Here is a 12,824-nt window from a genome sequence, read left to right as displayed (position 1 = left end):
TGAAAGAGGCTGCAGTAAAGGCCTGGAAAAGCATTTCAAAGGAAGAATGTAACAGTCTGGGAAAGTCAATGGGTCGCAGGCTTGATACAGTTATTGGAACTAACGGTTGTGCCACCAAATATTAAATGTTATTCACTTTAAGTTAATTTAATAATGTCTGTTCCAATACCTTTGCTCCCTTGAAAAGTAGTTGGCTTCAATCAAAAGATGCTCTGTCCTGAGTTGTTTTAACGCATCTAGATGTAAATACCATGAAATGAAAGCTAATGAAAGAATTCTGAACTTTTGTCTAATATTCATCTTTTGATCTGAAACCCAAAAGTCTTCAGTTTAGAACAAAAACAAAGTAATTGACCTTGCCGTTCCAATACTTTCGGAGGGCAATGTAATTACCAAAATTGCGTCACACAGCCAGCGATCTCAAATCCTGTTGTTTGCAAGCGGTTTTGGGTTAGGTGTTCAAAGACGACAAACCGCGTAGATGTCAACCTTAAACCATTTCACTGACACATTTTGAACTATGTAATGCATAAAACAGAAAATGATTGATTCTGATGGAAGGGCACCTTTGACTAAACAAAACCAATGAAGCAATATCACACCAGAGGGCGTGATGTTGTACTCCCCAACATTTATGAAACAGAGAGCTACTTGGGTACTGATTCATGATAAACACTTCTGAGGCTGCTTCAGGTTCAACTACAGGTCAATTACCGGTTATGAACTGAACTGAACATGAACTGATTATGATTCAGTTACTGGTTTGGTCAGTAACATGATAACAATAAATAGATGCAGTAATAATCATAGGAAAAAAGTATTTTTTTCAAGAAAAGCCCCCCCCCCCCCATGTTATGAAAATGAATTCATATTTATTTTACATATAAAAGTTGTACTTTTTGCAAGAAAAAAGTTGCAGTACTATAAGTATACAATTGTATATTTTCACAATTAAAGATTTCATATTTTGATAATTTTTTTAGGGAAAAAAAACATTTGTTCTACGTAAAAAGTCTCACAATGTTGCTGTTTGTGTGTTAGAATGTTTTTGTTTTTAATAGCGACGCCTTTTTCCGCTTGTGAAATATTATAGCTTTATTCTCAAGATGTTACAATAACACGGTGGTCGACTGGTTAGAGCGTCAGCCTCACAGTTCTGAGGACCGGGTTCAATCCCCAGCCCCGCCTGTGTGGAGTTTGCATGTTCTCCCCTTGCCTGCGTGAGTTTTCTCCGGGCACTCCGGTTTCTTCCCACATCCCAAAAACATGCATTAATTGGAGACTCTAAAATTGCCCGTAGGTGTGACTGTGAGTGCGAATGGTTGTTTGTTTGTATGTGCCCTGCAATTGGCTGGCAACCAGTTCAGGGTGTACCCCGCCTCCTGCCCGATGACAGCTGGGATAGGCTCCAGCACGCCCGCGACCCTAGTGAGGAGAAGCGGCTCAGAAAATGGATGGATGGATGTTACAATAAGTTATTCTCGTCATTTTACAGACAAATGTCTCCTACTTTGTGTTTTTCAGGCACCGCCGTCGATGGTGAGCACAGAGCAACGGCAACATGCCGAGCACATCTTCCTCTCCTTCAGGAAGTCCAAGTCGCCCTTCGCCATTTGTAAACACATCTTAGGTGAGCATGGTGTTTAGAGTTGATGAACACAAACCTAATCATGAAAACTAAAATTGCAAAATCTAAAACTATAACCGTTGAAGTCAGTGGTCATACTTTATCTTAATCCCAATTTGGATATCAAATGGCTCCCAAACGGCTCATGAATAATCATTTTGAGTGGTTAAAAAAACAACATATTTTCAAGGAAAAACTTTTTTTTGGGGGGGAAAATTGTTGTATTTTTTGGGACAAAAAGATGTAAAACTCAGAGAATAGGTGTATTTCTTTTTTTGAGACATTTTTTAAAAATAGTCTTATTTTTGGGATAAAAACTTTTTTTTCCCAGAAAGTTGCGCATTTTTAAGATAGTCGTATTTTTCACAGGTAGTCATTTTTTTTTAAGATCGTACTCATCAAGAAAAAGTTGTCTTTTTTCAAATAAGTTTTATTTTTGAGATGAGTAATTTTTTTTATGTCATGTTTTTAAAGACAATTTTTTAAGATAGTTGTATTTTTTTAGGGTAAAGGGTTGTAGTTTATATTTTCAAAACAAAAGTTGTAGGTTTTTTTTAAGAAAAACTAATATTTTTTAGGATCAAAAGACTATCATTGTTAAGCTATAAAGTATAATTTTTTAGTCTTTAGTTGTATTTTGCTGATATTTTTTCCCAGTTAAAAAGTTAAAAACTCATAATACAATTTTTCTGTTGTTTTTTTTTTTTAGATAATATTAGTGTACTTCGAGAGTGTACTTTTTTTTAATTAAAAAGTAGTATTTTTCCTTTGTATTTCTTTCTGATATTTTTCCTCTAATGAGCCCTCTGGTGAGGTTTTGATAATTGTGTTGTTTGTGTCTGAAGGGAAGGGGTGTATGTGATAAGTGTGTGCTCCCCATTTCAGAGAGCAGCAAAGTGGACTACGTGCTGTTCGAGGCCGCCACCGCCATCATGGAGGCGGTGGTGCGGGAGTGGATTCTGCTGGAGAAGACCAACATAGAGTCCCTCAGAGCCTTCCTGCTCTCATATGTCCTGCACAGACCCAAGTAAGGATAACACAAGTGTGTGCAAGGCGGAAATACATCTGGAGGTGTATTTAAGGTGGAAATACAGGTGCAGAGATGTTAAGTTGGAAATAAAGGTGGCGGGGTGTTGTTAAGGTGGCAAAACAGGTGGGTAGATGTTTTCACAGTGGAAAGAAAAGAGCATTTTTTTATTAATTTTTTAAAAAAAAATTATTATTGCATCCAGTGACCATTCAGTGGAGTTGCACTTCCTTGTTCATAAATAACTTTACCCAGTTCTACTAGTATAGCTTGCAGTTAGCCAGGAAACTTTGCCCACAACTCGAAACAAATACATCTTCCCTGAAATGTAATGTGTTTTGTGTTATTTAGGCGACGTGTCTTGCGTTTGGCACCGTGCACGTTGTGTAGCGAGGCAGCATCAAACCAAGCTCATTGCAAGCCGGACAGCAGTTTAAAGCCGCCGGCTGACGGCGGCCGCCTGTAACGCCGCTGCGTTACAGGCGGCCGTCAGCCACAGTTGCCTGCCACAATCGTGGGGGCTCCTCGCCTACCAATCGCCGCTTCCTTGTTCATAAATAACTTCACCCTGTTCTGCCAGTATAGCGTGTAACTGGCCATGAAACTGTGCCTACAATTTGAAAAAAAATATATTTCTTGAATTGTCATGTGTTTTGTGAGCCACGTGTCTTGGCGTCTGGCACCCACACACGTGTTGCGAGGCAGTCGCGAAACGAATGAGACCCACCGCCCCGCAGCCCATTGCCAGCGGTCTGAGAAGCCACTGGAGGTCCACCACAACAGAGTTAGTGCCGTTAGCCTCACAGTCTCCTTCCCTCCTCCTCCTCGCCCCGGGGGGACCGGAGCGCGTGGCACGGCTTTGGCCGCTTATGGAGTACGATTCTGCGGCCACAGAAGCGCGTTCCCCGATGAATTTCAAAGGAGGGAAAATTGTCCCGGCGGCGTGGGTTATAGTCATTATGCCGGCTCAGCGGCTGTTTCTCTGCAGCCCGTGAAAGCGTGTGATATCTCGGTCGCTGCAAAGGAGCTGTGAGAGAGTGAAGGTGGTACGTGTATTTGATTGACAGGAGAGGTGGGATTTTCAGAGCTCTCAGCGACACGCCCACAGTGTCTGCAAGTTCAAAGAATGTCTCAGTTCTTGACCATTTTGAAGCCTAATTTCACGTACTTTGCTATTTTTTATCCATTCATTAATTGTCAGACTTGTTAACAAGACTCTTCTCTGTGATGTGTTAAATTTACAAGACTTTTTCTCCTGTTTGGTTGCAAGGTGGAGAGGTGTTATTACATTGAAAATAAAGGAGGTGTTTTTATGTTGGAAATAAAGGTAGAGAAGTGTTTAAGGTGGAAATCCAGATGGAAAGGTGAAAATGCAATTTTAAGGGGGAAATAAAAGGTGGAGAGGTGGGTTTGAGGTTGATGTCCAATAGAGTAATATATGAAGCTTTGATTTTAAAGTTGGCCCTCTCAGCATGTTGGTGGAGAGGTGGCATGTCATGGTAAGAGACTATTAACAATCGTTGTAGCAGCTGCCTTGACTTCAACATTTCGGCTGGCCTAACCACAGTGTGAAGTCATCATATCAAGTCAATCGTATTTAAATGAACCATGCACCTGAGATCCTGATCTCTGCATGATCAGAAAAGAAAAAAGGAAAATGAGCAAGGTGATGGAAGAAAAATGTTTTTTCTGAATGTGTAGTTGCTCAATGAATTGGAGGTGCGCAAGAAAATCCTTTGGCACGCTGTCCTCCAGCGTTAACAAGCGAATGAAGAGTTAATGCGACTGTCAATGCTGTGGGGTCGGAACACCGCACACACTGAACTAAAAAAGAAGTGGTCAGACATTAAGGTGGATGTGAAGCGGAGGACAGCTGCCCACCGCCAAAGTGTGGTCAAAACCGGCGGAAGAACCGGCAACAACAACAACAACCGGCTGCTGCTGCACCTGTGCAGAGTGGGGGAAAAAAAGAGTTCTTTGAATTCATTTAACTTCAACATACATCGGTTGCACATGATTAAAATGTGTTAAAATGACATAATTTACACCTCTTCTCCTAAAAAAAAGTGTCATTTTAACACATTTTAATCATGTAGAATCAATGTACATGTTCAAATTAAGTAAATTCAAAGAACTTTTTTTCAGTGCATGTGCTGGAGTCACAAGAAGCGATTGTGAGGGCAACAGGCGGCATAAATGATCACCTTGCTCAATTAATAGGTGTCCTCACAAATATTAGTGATTCATTAAATACACTGGTTAACAAATGAATTCCAAGTCCTTGCATCTTTTACATTGTTGAAATCAAATGTTGTCGGGCATTAATTGTTCATCAGTGCTAATTGTTCGGGTCTCTGATGTGCTGATTTATTATAAGTTTCTCGGCATCACCTCTAAGTCTTTCCAAAGCACCAAAAGCTGTAGAAACGTGTGTGCGTCAGCCATGAAGTTGCCGTGAGGCACCGCACATTTCCACGATCATTTCACTCTTGATATAGCTGAACTTTGCCATGAAAAAGAACGTATGCCATGTTTTTGTGCGTACGCACCTTTTCTACACGAGGCCCCAGATGTTTTTAAGGTGGAAATATGAGAGGAGAGATGTTTTTATTGGGGAAATAAAAGTGGAGAAGCGTTAAGGTGGACGGGCGTATTTAAGGTGGCAATGAAAGTGCAGGGGCTTGCTGCTTCTTCTGGAGTATCAACACTGTAAGCCAAAGAAAACCAAAAGTTAACCTTTTGCCGTTTTAGCTTGCAGAAGTACGTGCGCGAGCAGATGCTACTGGCTGTGGCCGTCATCGTCAAGCGTGGTACCCTCGACAAAACGGTCAGCTGCAAAAGTGTCTTCCTGGAGGTTGGACAGCTCATCGGCAGCGGGAACCCCAATGTGGTAACGCACCACACACACTGCACTGATCCCGGTGGCCAGTAGGGAGGAGCACAACATTGGTTTGATCGTGCTTTGGTTGTGGTGTAGCAAACGCTGGCGTGCTCCATCCTGACTGCGCTCCTGAGCGAGTTCTCCAGCTCCAGCAAGACCAGCAGCATCGGGCTGAGCATGGAGTTCCACGGAAGCTGTAAACGCCTCTTCCAGGTGTGTGTCTCGCTGCCGCTAAAATAAATAAATAAATAAAGTATAGAGCACTTTTAAAACAACCTCTGTGGAGACAAAGTGCTGTACATCAGTCAAATAAAATGACAGTGAATTAACAAACAAAATCATAATCATACTTTAAAAACAGATTTGAGTTTTGGACAGAAAATACATTATTTTTTTATATTTATATTTCAAACAACAAAATACATTTTGTGGGCACTATGGTACTTTGAAAATAATTTTTCATTTTTTATAACTGAAAACCTAAAAATAGTTTTCTCTTTTGGATAAATGCAAGCAAAATTAACTTTAGGTGATTAAAAAACAACAAATTATTGAATTGAAAAATATATTACATATTTAGCGGCATGGTGGCCGACTGGTTAGCACATCTGCCTCACAGTTCTGAGGACCGAGGTTCAAAACCCAGCCCGCCTGTGTGGAGTTTTCATGTTCTCACGCCGTGCCTGCGTGGGTTTTCTCCGGGTACTTTGGTTTCCTCCCACATCCCAAAAACATGCATGGTAGTTTAATTGAAGACTCTAAATTGCCCCTAGGTGTGAATGTGCGCGCGAATGGTTGTTTGTTTCTATGTGCCCTGCGATTGGCTGGCAACCAGTTCAGGGTGTACCCTGCCTCTCGCCCGAAGTTAGCTGGGATAGGCTCCAGCACGCCCGTGACCCTAGTGAGGATAAGCGGTACAGAAAATGGATGGCTGAATGGATTAAATATTTATTATATATATATTATACGATATTTTTTGTGTTTCAGATAGCAATTGAAGCAAATTTACTGAGAACAATTTTGACTAATTAAAAAAACAAGGATGCATTTTATACTTGGAGCTCAGGGCGGGGCTCCCGGAATGGGCCCGCAGACACCTCGGCCCGGTCCGCCCTAGGAGGGCAACACGGGAACAACGTAACCCGCGAGGAGGAACAGGCCTGCACAGGTCTGGCGTCAGGAGGATAGGGGTTTGAGTACATGCAAGTGACCCTTTGGCATAAACAGGAGTTACAGATGAGATGATTTCTTCACAGTACATTTCTGGATGATGTTATTTCCCAGGCAAACATGAATCAAGGTTCTAGGTTCACCATTTTAATGAATGGTGACCAGTTTTTCTTAGTTATCCATTTGGAAAAAAAAGGGTTTCTCGTGTTTTCCCGTTGCTTGTAGCTTGTTTATCTTTGGAATTAAATTAAAAAAATTTTTTTTGCGACAACAACAATTACAATTATTGGTTGTGATTGTTCTGTGCATTTATGATTGTAATTCACCAATTTAGCCACCAAGTGGCGCAACTTCACTCTTACTGTGTTTTGTATCAGGAGGAGGGTCTGCGGCAGATCTTCGCAATGACCATGGAGGTTCTGCAGGAGTTCAGTCGGCGGGAGAACCTCAGTGCTCAGATGTCTTGCGTCTTCCAGCGCTACCTGGCGTTGGCGAATCAGGTGCTCAGCTGGAACTTCCTGCCGCCTAATCATATCCTTTCTTTTATGGCAGTTAATAACAAGGTCTCCAGTCAGGCCAAAGTAGTCGAGTTAGGCAAAGTGTCAGGATCTGTCAAGGTGGTCTTCACGTTGATAATGAGGGCTGGGAATCCCTACAAAGAAGAAAAAAACCTCTTCTTTTTTGTTGTTGTTGTATAAAAATAAAATGTGTTTACATTGTTTATACCTTGAAAAACAATCTAATTAATTGACAAAAAATTTAAGAAAAAATATGTTTTCATAAAAAGAAATGAAATTATGTAACCAAATAATTAATAGCAAAGAAAGCCCACAATTATTGTATGGTGTTTTTGTTTATTATTATTAATAATATAAATAATAATAATTTAAAAAGCTAAGATTATTGTCGTTTTAGAAAAATTGTGTATCTCAAAACTACTTACAAAATTCTATAAACTTTTATAAAATATAGGGTACAATTATTTCATTCATGGTTTGGAATTAAATGTTTTATTTTATACCTAGAAAAACATTTTCAGGATACAAATAAAAAGTATTGGTGCAATTTTAATAAGATAAAAAAATAATTATTGGTACAATTTTAATAAAAATGATTTTTACTTAGGTTTGGATGAAAAGTGTCAAACAATGATATTAAAAAATATTAAAACTAACAACAAAACATGTTCTCAAACCATCTATAATATATCATAATAGCTACACTGAAGAAGGGAACACATTTTACATAAATTTAATTTCTGTGTGCATGTGCGTACTTGCGCTGGCCAGTAATGTATACATGCTGGTGACTTTGTAGTCCATCTCGATCGTGCACATGTGTTGTCTGTGCAGCTGGCCTCATGTTGAGAGATTCCTAACCAACCTGGCATCTGATGGGATCTGGATCACTTTCAAAGAGGTGTGTGTGTGTGTGCGTGTGTGTGTTTGTTAGTGCGGACATGCCTGCCCAACGTATACAGGCTCCCCTCGGTATGCGTGGAGTGCTTGTGTGTGTGTGTCTTCTTAAAGACAAACTTTGAAAGTCATCTGCGTGCGTGTTTGCATCCGCAGTCAGTTGAAACTTATTGTAGTTATTATTATCCACAAAGTGAAAAAAAAAACCACTCCACGTCACACATAGGGACGTGTGTGCAATGTACATGTCATGTTATTATTCTGATAGCTCCTCTTTCCAGTAATTCATGATAACAGCCACCTTGCACAATAGAAATAAAATCAACAAATAGAAATAATCCAGTCCCCTCCAAAAAAACGAGTCCATGGCACACTCATATATGCCGCAATGTGTCCTACAATGAATCGAATCACACCTTTCATTGGGTATTAATGAAAACTGCCACCTTGCACATAAGAAATAAACACAACTAGAAATAATCCACAGAGTCAAAGTTGTCCATGTCACACTGTTCCATACAATGTACATGTCCGATAATTAATGAAATTGCACCTCTCGTTGCTTATTAATGATAACTTCCACCTTGCACAAGAAATACGCAGAATGACTGCAAATACAGTGGGTACGGAAAGTATTCAGACCCCCTTAAATTTTTCACTCTTTGTTATATTGCAGCCATTTGCTAAAATCATTTAAGTTCATTTTTTGGCTCATTAATGTACACACAGCACTTCATATTGACAGAAAAAAATTAATTATTCAAATCTTTGCACATTTATAGAAAAAGAAAAACTGAAATATCACACACCCATACGTATTCAGACCCTTTGCTGTGACACTCATTTAACTCTGGTGCTGTGAATTTCTTCTGATCATCCTTGAGATAGTTCTACACCTTCATTGGACTCCAGCTGTGTTTGATCATACTGATTGGACTTGATTAGGAAAGCCACACACCTGTCTATATAAGACCTTACAGCTCACAGTGCATGTCAGAGCAAATGAGAATAATCAGGTCAAAGTAATTGCCTGAAGAGCTTAGAGACAGAATCGTGGCAAGGCACAAATATGGCCAAGGTTACAAAAATAATTATGCTGCACATAAGGTTCCTAAGAGCACAGTGGCCTCCATAATCCTTAAATGGAAGACGTTTGGGATGACCAAACCTTTCCTAGAGCTCGCCGTGAGAGAGCCTGGTGAGAGAGGTAAAGAAGAACCCAAAGATCACTGTGACTGAGCTCCAGAGATGCATTCGGGAGATGGGAGAAAGTTCTAGAAAGTCAACCTTCACTGCAGCCCTCCACCAGTTGGGGCTTCATGGCAGAGTGGCCCGGCGGAAGCCTCTCCTCATTGCAAGACATCAAAGCCCGCATGGAGTTTGCTAAAAAAAACACCTGAAGGACTCCAAGATGGTGTGAAATAAGATTATCGGGTATGATGAGACCAAGATAGAACTGTTTGGCCTTAATTCTAGCGGTATGTGTGGAGAAAACCATGCACTGCTCACCACCTGTCGAATACAGTCCCAACGGTAAATCATGGTGGTGGCATCATCATGCTGTGGGGGTGTTTTTGAGATGCAGGGACAGGACGACTGGTTGCAATTGAAGGATACCGCCAAGTACAGGGATATCCTGGACGAAAACCTTCTCCAGAGTGCTCAGGACCTCAGACTGGGCCAAACGTTTGAGGTTCCAACAAGACAATGACCCTAAGCACACAGCTAAAATAACGAAGGAGTGGCTTCAGAACAACTCCGTGACTGTTCTTGAATGGCCCAGACAGAGCCCTGACTTAAACCCAATTGAGCATCTCTGGAAAGACCTGAAAATGGCTGCCCACCAAAGTTCACCATCCAACCTGACAGAACTGGAGAGGATCTGCAAGGAGGAATGCCAGATGATCCCCAAATCCTGGTGTCAAAAACCTGTTGCATCATTCCCAAAAAGACTAATATCTGTATTAGCTCAAAAGGGTGCTTCTACTAAATACTGACCAAAGGGTGTGAATACTTATGGCTGTGTGATATTTCAGTTTTTCTTTTTTAATCTGCAAAAATTTAAACAATTCTGTTTTTTTTCTGTCAATATGGGGTTCTGTGTGTACATTAATGAAGAAAAAAAATGAATTTAAATGATTTCAGCAAATGGCTGCAATATAAGAGGGTGACAAATTTAAGGGGGTCTGATGACTGCCAGTTTGCACAATAGAAAAAAACAAGGATTACAAATAATCCATAGTCAAAACATAGTCCATGTCTTGCATCATTAATGTTCACGAACAATGTATAAAATGAACACAATCACTTGTTGACAGTTAGGAATAATAACTGCCACTTTTCTTAATAGAAATAAATACAATGATTTATAGAGTCAAAACGTACCGTATTTTCACGAACATAGGGCGCACCGTATTAAAAGGCGCAGTCTCAGTTACGGGGTCTATTTCTGTATTTAACAGATACATAAGGTGCACCGTATTATTGGGCGCAGGCATGGTAAAACATACGCTAGCTTAAAACATACGGTAGCATGCATCCACGCTAAAACAATGTTTTTAAAAAGGCAGCTGGAGCAAAACTGAGTTGTACTTTATTGAAGTATTTAACAATGTACTCGCGTTATTTTTTGATCAATCCTCATCTACAAATCCATCAAAGTCCTCATGTTCTGTATCCGAAATAAACAGCTGGGCAAGTTCTCCATCAAACACGCCAGGTTCCCTCTCGTCATTGTCTGAGTCAGTCTCGTTGCCGTGCGGCTCCTCAGAAATGATGCCGGCTTTTACGAAAGCTCGAACAACAGTGCAAGCAGACAAGTTAGCCCAAGCATCCACAATCCATTCACAAATTGCGGCGTAACTCGCCCGGCGCTGCCTCCTGGTCTTGTGTTCGCCATCTGTCAGCCACAGCTCCCACGCCGCTCGCAACTTCACTTTGAACGCCCTGTTTACAACAATGTCCAGCGGTTGGAGTTCCTTCGTCAAGCTCCGAGTTATTGCACTCAGTCGAATAGTGACTGTAGAGACTCTTCTCCCGGCTGTTCTTTGCTCATTAATCCATTGCTCGAGTTGGTCTTCCAAGGTCACCTCGCCTTGTTCCCGCGGAAACTCAGCTTCGTCTTCTTGACTTGGCGAAACATACGCTAGCTTAAAACATACGGTAGCACGCATGCACGCTAAAACAATGTTTTTAAAAAGGCAGCGGGGGCAAAACTGAGTTCTGTTGTACTTTATTGAAGTATTTAACAATGTACTCATGTTATTTTATTATTATTATTTTTTTTATCAATCCTCATCCACAAATCCATCAAAGTCCTCATGTTCTGTATCCGAAATGAACAGCTGGGCAAGTTCTCAATCAAACACGCCAGGTTCGAGTCAGTCTCGTTGCCGTGCGAAAGCTCAAACAACAGTGCAAGCAGACACGTTAGCCCAGCATCCACAATCCATTCACAAATTGTGGAGTAACTCGCCCGGCGCTGCCTCCTAGTCTTCGTAAAGCTGTGTTCGCCATCTGTCATCCATCGCTTCCACGCCGCTCGCAACTTCACTTTGAACGCTCTGTTTACACCGATGTCCACCGGTTCGTCAAGCCTCCCGGAATGATGGCAAGCCCCGAGTTATTCTTTGCTCATTAATCCATTGCTCGAGTTGGTCTTCCACCTCGCCTTGTTTCTGCGTTTTGTTTTTCTTATTTTTCCGCGAAAACTCAGCTTCGTCTTCTTGACTTGGCAAAGCTCGTTTTCCTGCTTCCTCCACTTGCGAACTACGGATTCGTTGAGCTTGAATTCTCTCGCGGCAGGTAGGGGGTCCTTAACCAAACCGATGTTGTTTTGCACAATGCACACCCCGGAAATGCTCCCAGTCAGTAAAGCTGTAAAAAAAACAAAAACAAAAAACACCCCGGCGCTACATCCCTACTGGGGGCGTGGCTTTAGCGTCCTTCCCCTGTCCTCAGCCACGTCCGCTTTTCTTCTGCGAACTCGGTGCACAATAAGGCGCGCCGCATTATAAGGCCCCCCCTCCATTTTGTAAAAAATTTAAGACTTTGAAGTGCGTCTTATGGTCGTGAAAATACGGTACTTCGTGTCACACATTGTGACATTTTTGCATACAATGTAATATGACAGCTGCTCTCACCATAGATATAGCAGAACTAGAAATAATCCACACAGTCATTAAATAGACCATGCCACTTAACTTTAATTTGTGTGCAATGTACAGTGCTGTGAAAAACTATTGGCCTCTTTCTCAAATTTTGTTTTTCATAGTTTACCCACTATGTTTATGATCATCAAACAAATAAAAAAAAAATAAGACAAAAATAATCCAAGTAAACAAAATGCAGTTTTTAAATGGTGATTTTATCTTTTAAGGGGGAAAAAAACTTAAATTACCTGGTCCTGTGTGAAAAAGTAATAGCCCCTAAACCTAATAACTGGTTGTGCCATCCTCAGCAGCAACAACTTAAATCAAGCATTTTCGATAACTGGCAATGAGTCTTTCACATCTCTGTGGAGATATTTTGGCCCACTCTTCCTTGTGGAATTGTTTTAATTCAGTAATTGGTGGGTTTTTGAACATAAATGGCTTTGTAAGGTCCTGCCACAGCATTTCAATCGAAATCAAGTCCATACTTTGACTTGGCCACTCCAAAACCTTCTTTTTTTTTTTTTTTTTTTTTTTTTTTTTTCTTTTTTTT

General features: G+C 40.9%; 1 protein-coding gene across 2 annotated transcripts in view; it reads left to right on the top strand.

The window, feature by feature from the left end:
* xpo4 (exportin 4) overlaps positions 1-12,824 on the top strand; it is a 52,619-nt gene that overhangs the window by 1,959 nt on the left and 37,836 nt on the right. For both annotated transcript variants that reach the window (XM_061792481.1, XM_061792480.1), the window contains exons 2-6: positions 1,525-1,630; positions 2,513-2,654; positions 5,406-5,544; positions 5,632-5,748; positions 7,083-7,236. In XM_061792481.1, coding sequence (XP_061648465.1) covers positions 1,525-1,630; positions 2,513-2,654; positions 5,406-5,544; positions 5,632-5,748; positions 7,083-7,236 — 658 coding nt within the window. The remainder of the gene's footprint in view (positions 1-1,524; positions 1,631-2,512; positions 2,655-5,405; positions 5,545-5,631; positions 5,749-7,082; positions 7,237-12,824) is intronic.

This window comes from Phyllopteryx taeniolatus, chromosome 12 (assembly GCF_024500385.1).
Source record: "Phyllopteryx taeniolatus isolate TA_2022b chromosome 12, UOR_Ptae_1.2, whole genome shotgun sequence".
Classification (NCBI taxonomy): Eukaryota; Metazoa; Chordata; class Actinopteri; order Syngnathiformes; family Syngnathidae; genus Phyllopteryx; species Phyllopteryx taeniolatus.
Note: the sequence above shows the minus strand (reverse complement) of the source record. Positions and strands in the feature narration are given on the sequence as shown.